The following is a 17661-nucleotide window of genomic DNA, read 5'->3' on the forward strand; positions in this document are numbered from 1 at the left end:
CTGACATTTTATATGTAGAATGCTTTGCAATTTTAAAATACCCTAAGGAGAAATGAGAAGATACACAAACTGGAGAATTCCGGTTGTGAAGGACAGCGGATGCTGTTAGAGGATGGGAAGCAGAGGCCCGCTACTTATTGAGGAGCCGCAAGAGACTCACGCAGGGTCTGCCACACACAACCCGACTTCACTGGGGCTTAATTTACCTCCTGCAGGACCTCACAGACAAGAAGAAAAAACGAGGTTGATGTAGGCTGCATCTGCAGGTGTGAAGGCTCGGGGGATAGAAATAAGAAACACATCATTTTCTTGACTCTCAGCCCCTGCCTTCCAAGTAAAGGTGATTCTGACCAAAGGAGGGAGACAGTGTCTGTGTATGAGTTCCCGTAATCCAGAGATGGCACTTTTTAGATTCAGAAACTTGACTGAACCTTGGCCCAACAGTATGAAAGTAATTGTGCTCTCAAACCCATCAAATGACCTACCTATTCCAATTATAAAATGTTTTGGTTTTTCCTTTATGGACTCTAAAAAAAAAAAAAAAAAAAAAAAAACAGAACTCTGCTTTCTCTATTCCAGAACTAATTTTTAAGTCTCTCAATTACTGAGGTCTTAGAATTAAGGGGACTTGTTGGAAGGGGGAAAGGGAGAGAGAAACAAGGATGAAGTCCGCCTTAAGGTTTTGGGAGCTGTGTTGTTAGATGTTAGGCTGAGAAGTGTGTAGAAATAAGGCCTTGTTCTGTAAAAGGTCAAGCGATGTTTCTGTTTTTCTTGTTACCTTCCTAGCCTCACCCCCTGCGGCAGTCAGACATCTGGCTTCAGTGACCTTCTCTTAAATGAACTGTCACCCAAGGCTCTTTTTCAAGAAAAATATGATGCTGTATGTTTTTACATATAAAATGGCAATTTACACAGTAGAAATTAATTTCAAAGAAAAGAAACTGGAGTGAATGTTGGGGATAGTAAACTAGCAGGCGGCCGGAGAGATGGCTCTGCAATTCAGAGCACTGGCTGCTCTTGCAGAGGACCTGGGTGGGGTTCCCAGCACCCACATGGCAGCTCACAACTATCTATCTAAGTCTAATTTCAGAAAGACCTGACACCCTCTTCTGACCTCTGTGGGTACGGGATGCATGTGGTACATATCCATGCAGGCAAAACACCCTTAGACACACAATAAAATAAATAAATCTTTACAATGATTTATAACGAACAGTGAAGAAGGAAGGTTGGTACAATCTGAGGTCTGAGGAACAGTCAATGTTGTTTAGAAAAGTTGCATGCTATGGTAAGCTTCTAACGGTGGTCCCACCATTTACTAACTCAAATCAAGTAACGCATAACATCACTCAACAATAAATGCTATTCGAATCACTAGAGATATTAAATGCAGCCCGTTTATATTTCTGCCCAATGCCGCCTTACCAAAGTACCAAACACTGGGTGGCTTAAGCTAATCTGATGTGATCTCCCCTTAGAAAGCCAAGGTCTGAAAAGAGGTGAATGCCGTTTCCTGGGCTTTGGGATCTCAGAGGAGCAGTTTGCTCCAAGCCCTTCTCTAGCTGCAGGGGTCTCCAATAAGCCTGGGGAAAACAATTCATTCTCTAGCGTGTCTCTGTCCCTCAGCCCAAGTCTCTCTTCTTCTGAAGCCCTCAGTCATAATGTTCTTAGGGTCTGTCCTGTTCTCATTCTGTTACATCTGGGTAGATCTTCTTTCTAAATGAGATCACATTTGCTGGCCTCGAATTCACTATGAAACCAATGAAGACCTTGCACTTCTGATCTTCCTGCTACTGTGATGCATGCCTGCAATCCCAAGTCTCAGGAATTGTGATCTTATTTAGAAAGATCTTTACAGATAAAATAAAATGAGAACAAGCAGAGCCTATCATATACCAATATCTAGCTATCTATCTGAATACAGTATTTTATATAAAATAATAGATTAGTATATATTTCATATATAGTGTTACTATATAGGAAAATGCTTTGGGATGCAAAAGTAGACATCAGTTACACAGCTTAATCTTCAACATAAACCAGAACCCACTAAAGCCAATTTTAGTGGGTTTTTTGAGCAATTCTAATTTTAAAGAGAAGAAAACTTCTACTTCCTAATTACCATATGGATCCACTAAGCCCTGAAAAAGAAAGAAAGAAAGAAAGAAAGAAAGAAAGGAAGGAAGGAGAGAAAGAGAGAGAGAGAAAGGAAAGAACAAAGGAGGGAGGAGGGAGGGAGGGAGGGAGGGAGGGAGGAAGGGAGGAGGGAAGAAACCCTAAGACCCATCCTGAGATCCTAGTGAAGTTACTTTTCCTAGTTAAACCATCCAGTACTGTTTTATTCTAGGAATAATAGCCCTTCCATCAAGCATCAATTATTCTGAGTCATTTTCAAAAGATGGACTCTGAATGAATGATAAAACGTTATTCTGTGGTGTCCAACACAGCAGACACAACAGAACCTGGTCACATACAACCACGGAGAATCTGGAATGGGGCCAGTGCAATTAGAGTGCGGATGTTTACTTCTTGAATTTCAATTTAAACATTCACAGATAGTGTACTCAATGGTGTAGGCCTGTGGGAATGGTTCGTTAGCGAAATAAACACCCATTGTTATATCATCCTTCACATTGCTTATTGCATTAACCAAAGTATTACATCATTCATGGTTCTAGAAGATAGAAATAATGAGTGGAGAGACCGACTTTATAATCTGCTCTCTCTCTCTCTCTCTCTCTCTCTCTCTCTCTCTCTCTCTCTCTCACCCCCACTACCCTGCCTATCTACCTCCTCACTCTCCCCCTTCCTTCAATGGTGCTAAGGATCGAACCCAAGACCTTATGCATGGTGAGCAAGCACACTCTACCTCATCCTCAACATTCTGTGCACTTTGCTTTTAGTGCACATGGAAGAATATTTAGAAATGTTCATCCCTGACCCTAACAACAAAGAGAAGTGACAGAGGGAGAGGTTCCACAAGCACTAGAAATGATTCTCAACCTGTAGGCTGCGACCCCTTTGGGGTCGAATGACCCTTTCACAGGGGTTGCATATCAGATATCCTGCATATCAGATACTTACACTACGTAACGTGTATTTACATTCTGATTCATAACAGTAGCAAAATTACAGTTACGAAGTAGCCACAAAAAATAATTTTTTTTTTTTTTGGTTTTTCGAGACAGGGTTTCTCTGTGCAGCTTTGCGCCTTTCCTGGGACTCACTTGGTAGCCCAGGCTGGCCTCGAACTCACAGAGATCCGCCTGGCTCTGCCTCCCGAGTGCTGGGATTAAAGGCGTGCGCCACCACCGCCCGGCTCCAAAAAATAATTTTATGGTTGGGGGTCAGTACAACATGAGGAACTGTGTTAAAGGGGTGCAGCATCAGGAAGGTTGAGAACCGCCACACTAGTGGAAACAGAGATGGATGCTGAGTCAGGTGACACTGGGGACCTCAGTGATGATGACAATGAGCACATGGGGAAAACTTCAACTCTGCGTCTTCACACGATGGCAGCCCAGATTAATTCTCTCAGATCAAGACTCAGTGAGCAGACCATGTATTTACCAGCACAAGAAGGACATACGGTATTTTAACACAGTCATTCAAGAGGAAGGACCTCATTCAAGTGATGTTCTTTGAAAAGAACAAGGCATGGCCTGTTTAGCTTCATGAACGTGGAATAGTGTTACCATGTTTATGCTTTGAAAATATACAAAGGACAGAAATGAACATACAAACAAAATGAATGAGGGAAAATAGATAAAGTAGATATAGAAGGATTGACTTTAAAATGATGCAAGTGTCCTGGGTAATCAAATGGTAAGTGGTGATGAATATTTTTTCTGGAAACTGAAGGCTAAATCTTTATACCCTAATCAAAGTACTAGGTTCTTATTGAAACATGCAACATCCCATAAACACAGAAAAAATAACATGTTTGTATTTCACCTTTCATTTTGAAATTATGAAAAATTTGGGCCCTGGAACTGCACACCCCTGGGATAGAATCTGAATTCTAACACTTAATATCTGACCCTTGGAAAATTAGTCAGCCTTCCTGGGCTCCAGATCTCTTATCTGTACCATAAAGATTTTAAAAATTACTACCTCTTTTATAGAGCTTGATAGAGAGTAAATTTTTTTTGTCTTTTTTTTTTTTTTCAGAGCTGAGGACCGAACCCAGGGCCTTGCGCTTGCTAGGCCAGTGCTCTACCACTGAGCTAAATCCCCAACTGAGAGTAAATTTTGCACATGAAGTGGTTGGCAGTTTTTTTGGCACACAGGAGGAGCTATAGATCAACTAAAGGTAGTGATTTCGTTATCCTGGCTTTGCTTCGAACGGGTCTCTTGCTCTGTCATGTATGGGAAGCCAAGACGTGATAAGACAACTTGTAGTCACTTTCTACCAACAGAACTCATCAGTGCTAACGGCTGCCGCTCCTACCGCATCAGACATCCCCGATGAAGAGAGGATCAGGCAGTATCCTAGGGGACAAGCTGTGTAGTGTGCTGCCTCTTAAGCTCAATTTCAGTCTTCTCCCACCCAAGAAATTGTTTTCCCTGACTTTTCAAATGACCAGGCATTACTTTAATGAACTCCAGTTATACACGGAAGTATAAGAAAAAGGAAAAAAAATCTACCACCTGAAAAGAAAAAAACAGTGGAAACCTTTCCTGCTTCTCACCATAGACCTGGCTATCATACCATACGTGCTGTTTTGCGCCTGGTTGTTGTATTCAAGAATATCTTTCCATTTCATTTGCTAGCAATGCACGTGTTCATTCTCAGTGGGGCTCCATCCTTACACAACACAGTGGTAATAAAAAGCGGTTGTTGAAAACAAAACAAAACACTAGCCTTTTGATAATGGCTTCACTCAAAGACTGAGGTATGCTGTGAGGTCCAAGCAGATCTCAAAACCAAGTGGAAAATCAAAGGCATTCGTTTTTCTCTTATGAAAATCCTGGAGAAAAAGAGGAGTGGGCCCAGTGTGCTCTGGATGGCATGCCCTATTCCCCACATGGCTAGTGCTTGTGGAATGTGAAACTTGTTGGCTTGAACTTTTAATAAAAGAGAACTTGTGGTAACTCAGTATATTTTCAGGGCTTAAAACTCTTATTTTATCAAGATCACAACCCTTGGTCTTGGCATCAAGAAGCTATTTCTGAGTGCTAAGCAAATATGAAAACTATGGGTCTGGCCTCCCTTCGGCTTTCTTCTGCCAGGTGGGGTCATTGCAGAGGCCAGACATGTGTGAGTCCTTATCCTCTGGGTGCCACCATGTCTCTACCTAAGCCAGGGGTCTGCAGACCTAAACGATTAGCCTTCTGCCTCAGGGGACACTCCAGGGACCTGTATCTGGAAGGCTGCGTTCATCACTTCTAGGGTTCGGTTTCACTTCAGCAGAAGTCAGAAACGTGGACAAAAATACGTTCACATACAAGAGTGCTTTGACCCATCATTATGTTCTTGTTACTACGGTTTCTGCCCTACAAAGTCAAATGGGCCTGAGTCTTCAGCCGAGGGGAAAAAAAAACCTGGTTTATCAGACTGTACTTAAAGTGAAAACCCCACCAACCAGCCAGGAGACGCAAACAGAGTCTCCTTATCCCCTTTGCCGCCATCAAGCCAGGGCATAGGCACAAAAGCACCACCTACCCTGACCAGAGAAAAAAGAACCAAGGTTAAGAATCCTTATATGCGATCTGTGCTGTTCTTCTTCATCTCTTCTATTCTCCCTCCTGGGCAGGTTGTTGACCAAATGAAAAATGTTTCACTTAAAACTTAAAAAAAAAACAAAAAACCTTAATGATGGTGAATCATCATTTTATTAATAAGTAACCTTTACCTAATAAGTCATGCAGTGCAAACAGCAACAGCCAAGGTCTGGGGTGGGGGAAATAGTTTCCTTCACTCCTGGCCTTTACAGAAACTGTTCTCAAATGTGGACTCCAGACCCACGATGTGAGCATCTGGGAGCCTGTGAGAAACACAGACTCTTAGGTCCTACCCCAGATCATGGAATCAGACACTGTGGGGTTAGGTAGGGCAATGTGTGTTTGAAGAAGGCTCCAGTTAACTGATGCTAACACATCTTTGAGTCCTGGCCTCAGGGGAAGAACCTGGGGTGAGAGCCAAGAGTTCAAACTCAGATCCCAGCTCTGGGTTGCATGGTGCAGCCCAATGGACTCAATGAGGGGCCATTACTTGCCTCCCTGAACCAAGGGATGTACAAGGACACGAAGTGTATGTGTTAGATGAAGTCTCGACCTTTGGCTGAGAGCCTCCTCTGCATCGTTTTGCTCCTCTAGGAGATTAGTTTTCTTGTTGTTGCTTGCCATTTGTGTTTCTGGGGTCTGTAACATCCCAAACAACTCCCCCCTTCTCACCGCACCCCTCCAAAAAAAAAAAAACCCTGCACAATGGATCAAACAGTAGGACACCTTTCAATTTTGATGAATCATGCTCTACAATTCATCAATAACCTTAATGCTAGCCCAGTAAGCACAGGCCCCTGCTGATTTACTGACTGTCACTTTTCAGTGTCGATAGAGTGCTGTTCGGACATCCTATGTTCTAGGCAGTGATTTTAGTCAAGCTCTGCCCAGGAAAAGCTGAGATTCAGAATATTAAGTAATTTGCGCAGTGCCATACAAAGTACATCTTCAGACAGTTTTTCAAGGGGCTATGGATACAGCTCAGCTAGCATGCATAAGGTCCTGGGGTTGGATCCCAAGCATCACATAGGACCAAGTGAGGCTGTGAGTGACTGGCATCCATCTCAGCATTCAAGAGGTGAGGTCGGAAATTCAAGGTCATCCTCAGCTCCATAGTGAGTTCAAGGCCAGCTTGGACTGATATGAAACTCTGTCTCTCAAAACAGCAACAACCAAAAAGAACACAAGGAATACCTATTTCCAAAGTTCTTGCTTGGAGGTGTGGTGGAAGTTTAAACACCATATCTTCTCAACACTATGACAACTGTACTTGGCAAGTACTGCCTCCAGTGGTCAAATATTAAGAAACCAAGTATAGGGCTGGAGAGATGGCTCAGCAGTTAAGAGCACTGGCTGTTCTTCCAGAGGACCTGAGTTCAACTCCCAGCAACTACATGGTGGCTCACAACCATCTGTAATGAGATCTGGTGTCCTCTTTTGGCCAACAGGCATACAAGCAGGTGGAACAGTGTATGTGGTGGTATTGTGTTCCCCAAAATATTGTGTACCTTAATAAACTTATCTGGGGTCAGAGAACAGAAAAGCCACAAAATACTTAGGCTAGAAAATGTTAGCACACGCCTTTAATCCTAGCATTCCAGAGACAGAAATCCCTCTGGATCTCTGTGAGTTCAAGGCCGCATTGGAAACAGCCAGGCATGGTGACTCACGCCTTTAATCCCAGAAAGCAGCCTTTAATCCCAGTGGTGGTAGAAAGCAGAAAGGTTTATAAGGCATGAGGACCAGAAACTAGAAGCATTTGGCTGATTAAGCATTTGGCTAGTTAAGCATTTGGCTGGTTAAGCATTCAGGCTTCTAGCAGCAGTTCAGCTGAGAGCCATTGGCATGAGGACACAGAAGCTTCCAGTCTGAGGAAGCAAGACCAGCTGAGGAATTGGCCAGGTGAGATAGCTGTGGCTTGTTCTGTCTCACTGATCTACCAGCATTGACCCCAATAACTGGCCTCAGGTTTGATTTAATTAATAAGACTCTTTAACATTCATGCTATAAGTGTATACATAATAAATAAATAAATCTTAAAAAAAAAGAAACCAAGTATAAGGATAACTGGGCTTTCACAGCCTAACTATAAAAATTTCACCAACAGGCATATGGTGACCAACTTTGATTTTGTCAACTACAACCTCCTCTTCCAAGGGCTGGCCAGCTATTACCATCACTTACAAGGGAAAAAGAAATCATGACAAAAGAGCATGGGAGACCTACATTTAGAATAAGGAGAGTCCATTGCACTGCATGTATTTTTCTCACATGCCAAGGTCATTTTCATCTTGGGGTTTTGTTTGTTTGTTTGTTTGTTTGTTTTGTTTGATCCCCCATATTTCAATGAGTTTGCATTTGGCTTTCGTGGAGGTCAAGAAAGTAGAGAGTGGCCGGAAAATTACATTTATGAACTCTCCTGTCACCAAAAAGTTAAGCGAAACTGCTCATAGGAAGAGCGATGTGGGCACAGCTAGCGGACTTGACACGGGAGGGCGCTGACTGGGCTGGAGCAATCCAACCAGAGTGGGCCAGAGAGAATTTGAAAGAAATGAGACGAGTCCCAAGGTTCAACACCGTAGGGAGGCTCCATCCTGCACCTCACACCAAGGGCCAAAACAAAGCAGTCAATGACAAGGACAATCGAGATAGGAATACAGAAGAGTTTGACATAGGTCTGCAGTGAGTCTGGGGTGGCAATGCCCAGGTACAGATTACGTAATGTCTTTTGCTCCCCTGTCACTTTGGCCATCTTCAGGCTCTTCAGGTTCCTCATCATTAAAGTTGAAGATTCTTTTGACACCATCCATCTACCGCTTGCTTGCAAGCAACTCATGGCTAGAAGGGACCTGGCTGGGTTCACTGGAGGCCCCAGAGCTCCTAGAGTGTAAGCATATGAGTACTGCTAACAGAAAAGTAGATTATGCCACAAGCAAAGAACTTACCTTACTAGGAGGTGGTCCATGGTCATCCAAGTAAGTGGAATTTCCTAGGGGGAAAAGAAAATTGAATGTAAGAGTTTTAGTCCCCAAAATAATTTGGTGTAAAGCTACCAAAAAAAAAAAAAAAAAAAAAAAAAAAGATCATTCTAGACATATTTCTATTCTACAAAAATACCAAGGGAAACTGGGTAATTCATCACCACGCTGTCCACTTGTGTTGATGTTAAGCATCTAGTTAGTTTTGGCAAGGACTCACATGGGTAGACATGCACACAAACATCTTCATGGAGAAACACACAACCAATATCTATTGAGTGTATTTGGATTACTGGGTCTGAAACTTTAGTGAACATCTACTACCTGAAGGACTCATTAACCCACTGACTGTCTGGCCCACTCCCAAAGTTCAGATCCGGTGGCTCTGCACATATTATTTTGTAACCAGGAATCAAGTGATGTGTGTGCTGCTGGGCCTAGAACCAGACTTTGGAGAACTCGACATTATTTCTCCAGTTTGCCTTGAACTTGCCAACTTTCCTTCATCTTTCCAGCTTAGCTTGAATGTGATTAACAGCCTCCTGCTGGTGTGTTTTCCTAGTACATGGTTATTGCTTCCTAATGAGTAAAAAACAAAAAGATTCAGGAGGGCTGGGCGAGGACTCAGTGACGCGCTCGAGAGAGTGTTGGCTGCACAGGAATGAGAAGCTGAGTTTGGATCCCCATAACCACTTAAAAATCCAGGTATGTGGCAACATCCTCCACCTCGGTGCTGGCACGGTGGAGACAGACAGATTACAGGGACTCACTGGCCAGCCATCCTAGCAGAAATAGAGAGATCTAGGTTCAAGGAGAGACCCAGTCTCCAAAAAATAAGGTGGAGAAACCATTAAACAAGACATCTCAGTGTCAACCATACACACCTGTGCAGATGACACACGTACACACATGTGACTCAAGGAAGTCTGGGATGCTTCGCTAAGTACTTTATTTATATATACTGCTTTATCAGATCCAAATTTCAGAGGCGGGTTAGAACTGCTCCCATTTTCCAGAGGAGAAAACAGAGACCTAGAGGATTCCAGTAACCTGCTCATGGCGACACAGACATCGAACTGCACACAGGACAGAAAGCTGAGGTTTCTAGCGTGTGTCTGAGCATCTGCCCATCTGAGAATCCAAGTGTCTTGCCCTCTTGACTGTTTTGTAGCCTGGGCACTGCACCTGCTAGCATCTGGTGACACTGGATCACGTGGAGACATCTACCTGGAAGCTCCTAGCCAGCGGGGGACCTCAAGAAAGAACCCAGGGAAATCTCCAGCAGTGGAGCAAGATGATGGGCTTGCTGTAGGAACAAACACAGAAAACACCAGAAGCACAAGGTACTTATAAATAATAGACTCGGGAATATGATAAATGTCCTACTTTGAGTAGATGAAAGGTGCTTTTGACAGTACACCATAAAAATAACTTAGAAAATTGGAATAAAAAAGGAAGCAGGGTTGAAGCCAGGGACAATTCAACTGGGGACATTTTTCCAAAGGCAATAAATAAGTAGGGTTTGGCATACAGATTTTTCCACCCTGAGTCATCAGCTATCTCTTTTGTTTTGGAGTCTTCTGATTTATAATCCACCTGACATCCACAGGGACTGTACTCTAATTGCCCATGTGTGTATATTAACCAGACAGCAAGGTCCACTTTCAACTACCAGACACGACATAAATACCTGCTGTGCACACAACAAGGCTGGAGGAACCCTTTAAATGTGAACACGATGAACAATTTGTTGGAGGCTTATTACTGTGCCAAACCCCACCAGGCACACACAGGAATAGGAAGAGCAACGTCAGACTTAATAAGAGAATATGTCCTCACACAGTTGCCTATGTCTAGCAGACCGTTCAGGAATATCCTACAAAAAGGAAAGCAGAATAGTTGCTCATCATGAGACTGTGTCCTCCCCCAAATGATGTAACAAATCCCAACACACTCCATTCAACGTGTTCTCCAGGCATCCTGCTCAAAACTCAAAACTAGCCTCAACAACGAAATGTTTCTGAAATTCTAAAAGTTTCCATATGAGTAAAAGTTCATGAAAACTACTGATAGGTAGCACAAAGCCCAGAAGTTCTGATGAGTATGACAGATGTCCCTAGACCTTGGAAGGAAATGGTTAGAGCAATGCGGGCATGCTCTTGTTTTCCCAGCATCCTCCTCTGTTTAGCCACCAGTTAGAAAACACTGCTGATTCTACAGAAGGATGCCAAATAAGGAAGTTTCTATCTTGACCTTTAGATGATATAATAACCTTGACTGAAGTAATTCTTTCTAAAGATTTATTTTATTTGTGTCTGTGTGTATGACTGTGTATCTACATACGTGTTAGTGCACATGTATGAGTTTCCTTGGCAGCCAGAAGATGGTATTGGATCCCCAACAGCTAGAGTTATGGGCAATTCTGAACTAGCCAACATGGGTGTTGGGAACTAAATCTGGGTTCTGTGTAAGAACAGCAAACATACTTAACTGCTGAGCCGGCCAGTCAGTCCCTACCAGGCACTTTCAAGAGCTCGTTTTCCCTGGAAAGACCTTACAAAGGGACATAAGCATCTCACCTAAGACACACAGCCAGTGAACCCAGCAGAAACCAGACCCTCACAGTATGACTAGTGTTGATACATCCCACTCAGGAAGATATAGCACATCTTAAGATTTATTATCTTCTTATCTTTTTCCTCCTTTTCCTCCCTCCCTTCATTATAGAAGACTTTCAAAAGCAGATAGTGTGCTGAAGGAGTAAGCCAACTCTAGTTAACCCTGCTTTCTGCACACGGGAAGGAACAGGGCTCATCACTACCAGCACCTGACCCTAGGTCCTGTAATTGTGTTAGCAGATCATTACATTTGTCCTTGTTTAGTTTATCATAACCCAGAGGTACTAAATACCTTACATACACTAGCAATAGAGGTTCATCGGGGGTGGGGGGTGAGGGGTAGGGGTGTGGGGGGAGGGGCAGGGGTGTTGGGGGAGGTTAGGGCAAAGCTATGGGGAGACAGGTATTTCTGTGATATGCACAGCCAGCTTCTCTCCTAAGGTGTGACTGCAATTCCTTATGGAGCTTTTTATCCTAGGATATTAGACTTTCAAAACTGTCAGGATGTCTGAAAATGCAATAGGTGACTTGTTCGCTACAGAGATCAAAGGACAATGAACTGTTATCAAATGCATTGCCCAGAACAGGCTCCCAGGCCACAAAGCTGTTCAGCCTTGCAGATGATTATTATATTCAGTGTTAACTTTCAGAGAGGTAAAAGCATATCCCAAGCTCTTGGTGCCTTTGGGCATAGAGCTCAGGATCTAAATTCTGGAAAGGGAAAAATGAGAGGAAGGTTAAGTAGGACCGGGCTGGGACAGAGGATGTGCCCTTGCCCTTGCCTGACACCACATTCCTGTGCCGATGTACTCTAAACCCCATCGTCCTCTTGCCGTCTGTTGTGATGGAGTCCTCTCGGGAAGATTATACACAGAGCATAAGAAACCATCTGCAAACATGTTCCATCTAAGTGCATAGGAGTTACAGCGTGGACAGTCAGCAGAGCTCTTATGTTCCACCCGAGTCTCCCATGACGTGTTATCAGGGTCTCTCTAATTCTAAACTATTCTCAGCAATGATTTATTTTAGAAAACTCAGGTGAGGTCTAGGAACTAGGAGGTCAAAGATCTGGACTAGGCTGTTTGCTCTGTTATACCCAGATCTCTACCGGCAGAACTGGCAGGCTAACCATCTGAGAGCCATTGAAGCTTAATATGACAAGATGACGAACATGGAAAACCAGATATATACCTAGCGAGCAGGTGAAACATTGCTTTTGTAGTAGAGAGTACCCCCCCCAAAGTACTCAGATCACAGTGTTCTACACCCTCAAAGATTTCCATATGCACATTTGTAAAACAAAATAAACTCGTAGTTTACAAGAAAAACACATGAGGCTAACACCATTCAACGAAAATACTGAGAACAATGTCTGTATAGAGTAGGCACCTAATAAATGTTTAGTAAGTTGGGATATGCTTTTTACCTCTCTGAAAGTTAACACTGAGTATAATCATCTGGAACGCCAAACAGCTTTGTGGCCTGGGAGCCTGTTCTGTGCAATGCATTTGATAACAGTTCATTGTCCTTTGATCTCTGTAGTGAACAAGTTACCTATTGCATTTTCAAACATCCTGACAGTATTTCTAGTCATAACAGCAGCAGGGTAGGAGCTACCTCCATGCCTGTCCATCTTCTTCTCTGGTCTTTCATTCCTTGCTGCACATTCCACTTGCTTACAGAGCTTAGAAGAAATGCAATGCCAGGCTCCAGGCGCTGCAACTCGGATTTAATTATTCTGGAAAAGGTCCCAGGCAGTTGGTATCTTTAAAAAGCTCCTTAGGTAATTCTAATGTCTAGCCAGGGCTGAGAACCACTGAGCTATAACACAAATAAATATATTTCAAAACTCATGCCAAATCCCATCTTCTAGAAGCAAAAAAAAGGAATATAGCCTTTCCAGGCTCGTCTTAATCAGGGGTCACCTCCATCATGGGTGATGAGAGATTTCTACACAACTATCATGTCAGAGGTGAATGCTGATGGAGTGTGCATGATCATGGAGTTACCAGTTGTGGGGATGCTGATCAAGCAGATTTAAGTAACATTTGCTGGGGGGGGGGGGGGGGGGGGGCGGGGCGTAAAGAAACTAAAAAGAGGGAGGCAGGCTACAGGCTTCCTGAAAAGGTACCAGCAAAGGTCACCTTGGAGCTTACTCTATACCCTTCCCAGACTCAAAAATTCCCTTTAAAAGAGTACTTCAGAATACACAGCTACTGCAAAGAGTATGCAGCTCTGCGCACTCTTGTGTTCAGGTTCATTGAGAAGGAGAGTGAATAAATCCGTCCATCATCTGCCTGGAGTTTCCTAGACTCGACATAACTTAACCAACCAGGGTCCTGGAGACACTCACATATGATCCTCACACACATTTTAAGTATCCACGAGACCTTGAAGAAATCCCCTGGGAAATCGAAAGCAAAGACACTCTTTAGTGGCAGCCCAAAGAGCCATCTCCTGCTTCCAGACTGTAAACCTGATGGAGAGGAAGAAGAGGAACTTGAGCGGCCTAGAGGAGCCAAATGTCATACCTGTGCATGCACTGGAGACCAACAGAGTAGCAATATTTGGTCTCATGTTGGAGGAGAAGTAGGAAGGAATCCCCAGGAAAATGATGTAATGCCTTCAGTAAGATAGCACTAACAGAACTGAGTGGTGACAGAGCGCAATTGAAAGCAGAGCCTTAGGCTCCAGAATCAAAGGACCTGGTTCAGATCCCAGCCCCACCCTGTAGTTGGGTGACTTGGAAACAGCACTTTGCTGTTATTGCTGTTTGAGATGATAATGCCCATTGCTGTGGAATAATCCTTTCATACACTGTAAAGATTTGTTACTCAGAGTGGTTTCATAAAAAGCTGATTGACTGGTAGCCAGGTGGGAATTATAGGTGGGACAACCAAGCCAGGAGAATGAGGGCATGAAGAAGGGCTGAGTCGAGGGAGATGCCAGCCAGCCACCAAGGAAGCAGGTAACAAGCCATAAGCCATGTGGCAAAGTGTAGATAAGAAATATGGGTTAATTTAAATGTAAGAGTTAGGTAGTAACAAGCCTGAGCTATCAGCTGAGTATTTGTAATTAATATTAAGCCTCTGATTGATTATTTGAGAGCAGTTGTGGGACAGGAAAACTCTACCTACATGTCCCTATTTGTAACACAAAGACCTTAAGCCACAGTTAAGAAAATTAATTAGATCAAATGTAAATATACATTTCAAATTAAATCTATTAGGTCCATAAAACACAATACCTTCTGAAACATGGTAAATGCTCAATGAGGAGTCACTGTTCTATTAAGGGATCAGAGTAAGCTACCGGGTCACTCACTGGCCTACCAGTGTGGATCCGTTTGTCGTCAACATTACTTATGACTGATATAAAAGTTAGTTTGGAAACTTCCAAATCATACTTGTTAAATGATACACTTTTTTCAGGGGTGGGGGGGAAAGGATGGTTGTGGTTAGCTGAAAAACAATGTCTGCTAAATGGACCCCCCCCACCCCCCCCGCACCTGTAAATGTATCACGGCAACCACAAATTAGGAGCTCATGGTCGCTCCTCTGACATGACCCAATCTTATCATTTACCTTTATTTTTATAATTGCATTTATTACTCAGAGAAACAAAGGAAGTCTTGAGGCTAGTGAAGTAGCTTATAGCTTGAAAAACAAACCTTCATAGGACCACTCGATGTTTTCCATTATTTTCTAATATCATCCTGATAGGCCTTCTAAAAGGTACCCCTTTTTAAAGCAATTATTCGAGCTACCTTCAGGAATGTGCTAACGACCTTATGCAACCTCAAGGGCTATAATTTATTCCTGACTCTGGATCTTGCATTAGCAGATCTATTTTTGTCTGAACAGGTCCCCGAAGACTAAAAACGTTTAATACCCACTCCCCAAATAGAAGCCCTGACATGCGTTAGTGTCGAAGTCAGAAAGCCGCCTCCACGTCATGTCACTGCAGATCAAACACACGCCACTTTGCTCAAAGCCTCCCTTCCCTGGGTCCTTTGAAAATCACGACCATAAATGACTGAAACCCTCTCTCCTTTTCTCCAGAACAAGCCATTTCACATAGGGTTCTGGTTACTGACCACGAAGTCTCGCACGGCTGCATCTCCCCTGGGAGTCTGGGCCTCTGATACGATGCTATTTATGAAGGAATTACTGTGCGAGAGAGCACAGCAGCCCCAGCTTGGTGCTTGCCAAAAAAATATGCTAATGCCCCACTTTGCACCACTGACCATGGGTTCCGTTTCTCCACGAGGTCCTTGTCAGCACGCACCAGCCACTATTACAATGAGGAGTTTGTGCAATGAGTGTCTCCAGTCACTGCATGTCTTATAATTAGGGAAATTGCTTGCTCAGCACTATTTAAGCTTTTAAAAAAAACAATTTTCTGCTGAATTAAAACAAATGGCCCTATTATTAAGTATTTTTACAAAAATATCTTTAAAACACTCTTACATGCTTACTCAACCCATTAGTAAATAACATCCTGAAAATATTTTCATTAAAAAAAGATTTCAAAAATTATTCATTACGTATATGTGTGCGCATCTGTCTATGTGAGTACAAGCGCCGGCAGAAGCCAGAGGCATGTGATCCCTTAGAGCTGAGGCTGCAGGCAATCATGGGCTGCCCAACATGCATGCTGGTAACCAAACTTGGGTCTTTCAGAATAACAACACATGTCCTGAATCACCAAGCCATCTCTCTAGCCCCCTTAAAACACTTTCTTGATCCGAACTATGAAGACTGGGCATTTAAGGCACTCACAAACAACATCCATATTAAACTATTACCATCTATGATTTAGAAAGTAACTTCCGTTCTTAATTAAACTGAAAAGGAAATTAATGTTCTCGGCTTTTATTGCTAGCCCCCAAACACTGCCTTGCTTTATAACTCATTTCTTTATTAAATCTGAATGCGTATTTGGGAATGTTAAGGGTTAGCTTGTAGAAGGAAACTACTTTTGCAGTCAAGTGGTCAATGTACCGTTTCTATTAATAACAACTTCAGTATAAATATATATCATTTCCAAATTAGCTCAGGAATCCATGGCAATCATATTACAGGGTCCTGCTCAGGTAGGAATGGAGTGTTAGTCTCTTAGGCTTCTGTTTCCTTCCATTATATTTTTGCCCCAAAGACTACCACCACAGCCAACTGATCCACCCAGTAGGACTCGGATGTGCCTGCAAACACAGTAGATGTTGGCCTGCACATCTGCTTCTACCAAGCAGCCAGGCGAGTTCTCGTCTAGCAGAACTAGACTCCACATGTCTGGAAGTACGTGGAGAGAACGAAGGCAGGAAGGCCAGGCAGAATCTGCCCTGAGAGAAATAAACCAAGGCCAGGCTGAAAACATCAGCATGCTTGGGAGATGACAGCCATGGCTAGCCCAAGGCTCTTCTAAACCTAAGGCCAAGTATTCTACAGACTTCACTCCACACAGTGCCTATACAACAGTGCTAGAAATTAGAAGCCCCGTTTCACAACACAGAAAAGGAAGTTTTAAAGGAGTAGGAACTCAGACATGTTGGACTGCTCCTGGACTTGACCTCTACTGCTTGACCTAAAGCCACTTTGTACCCCAAATACCCTCTGCTTCACTCAAAGATTCCAGTCTGGGGCCTCGGTGTGTTATGACAACCTGATTCCTTTCAGACAGGGGTAGCCTAAGCAGCGTGGGGTCTTCTCTATGCCCTGTAAGCCACATGAGCCACTCAACAGCTTAGACTTGGACCTCTGACAATGTTGTCATCACGGACACCTATCAAGGACAAAGGGCTATTCAAGAACAGACCCAGGAGCTCAAAGAACAGCCTAGTACTGACAGAGTCGGGGTGTGGAGGGACCGTCCAGCTACTGTGCCAATAGAGTGATTCCAGCTCGATCTGAGATGGCTGCCCTCCAATGCCGATCCTCTTAGTAGTCAGCGCTACTTCAAAATACTTGATATTAGAAGTTAGTTTGAACCAGAAATTCATTCAAATACAAGAAATGTCAACCTTACACTGGTCAACAACAGAAAAGAAAGTGCTACTTGGTTCTTGACCTGTAACTTCAACCAATGCACTTTTTTTTGTTTGTGTTTGTTTTTGTTTTGGTGGTTTTTTTTTTTTTTTTTTTTTTTTTTTTTTTTAGCAGTAGCTGTGATTAGCTAATAAAGGACTTACCAAACTGTCCTTGTGCTAATCTCCAGAGCCTATTAAAGAGTATGTGACTTCACACACACACACACACACACACACACACACACACACACACACACACATACACACACACACACCAGGGACATGATGGCCCAGTTCATCCCAGAGGACTAGGGTG

At 43.2% G+C, this 17661-nt stretch overlaps 1 protein-coding gene across 1 annotated transcript in view; it reads right to left on the reverse strand.

Annotated features, from left to right (window-relative positions):
• The window catches only part of Ust (uronyl 2-sulfotransferase), a 284603-nt gene that overhangs the window by 164564 nt on the left and 102378 nt on the right, over positions 1 to 17661 (reverse strand). The window contains exon 2 of the mRNA XM_052750995.1: positions 8670 to 8713. Coding sequence (XP_052606955.1) covers positions 8670 to 8713 — 44 coding nt within the window. The remainder of the gene's footprint in view (positions 1 to 8669; positions 8714 to 17661) is intronic.

Source organism: Peromyscus californicus, unplaced genomic scaffold (genome assembly GCF_007827085.1).
Source record: "Peromyscus californicus insignis strain IS unplaced genomic scaffold, ASM782708v3 Scaffold_22__1_contigs__length_63687245, whole genome shotgun sequence".
NCBI classification, from domain to species: Eukaryota; Metazoa; Chordata; class Mammalia; order Rodentia; family Cricetidae; genus Peromyscus; species Peromyscus californicus.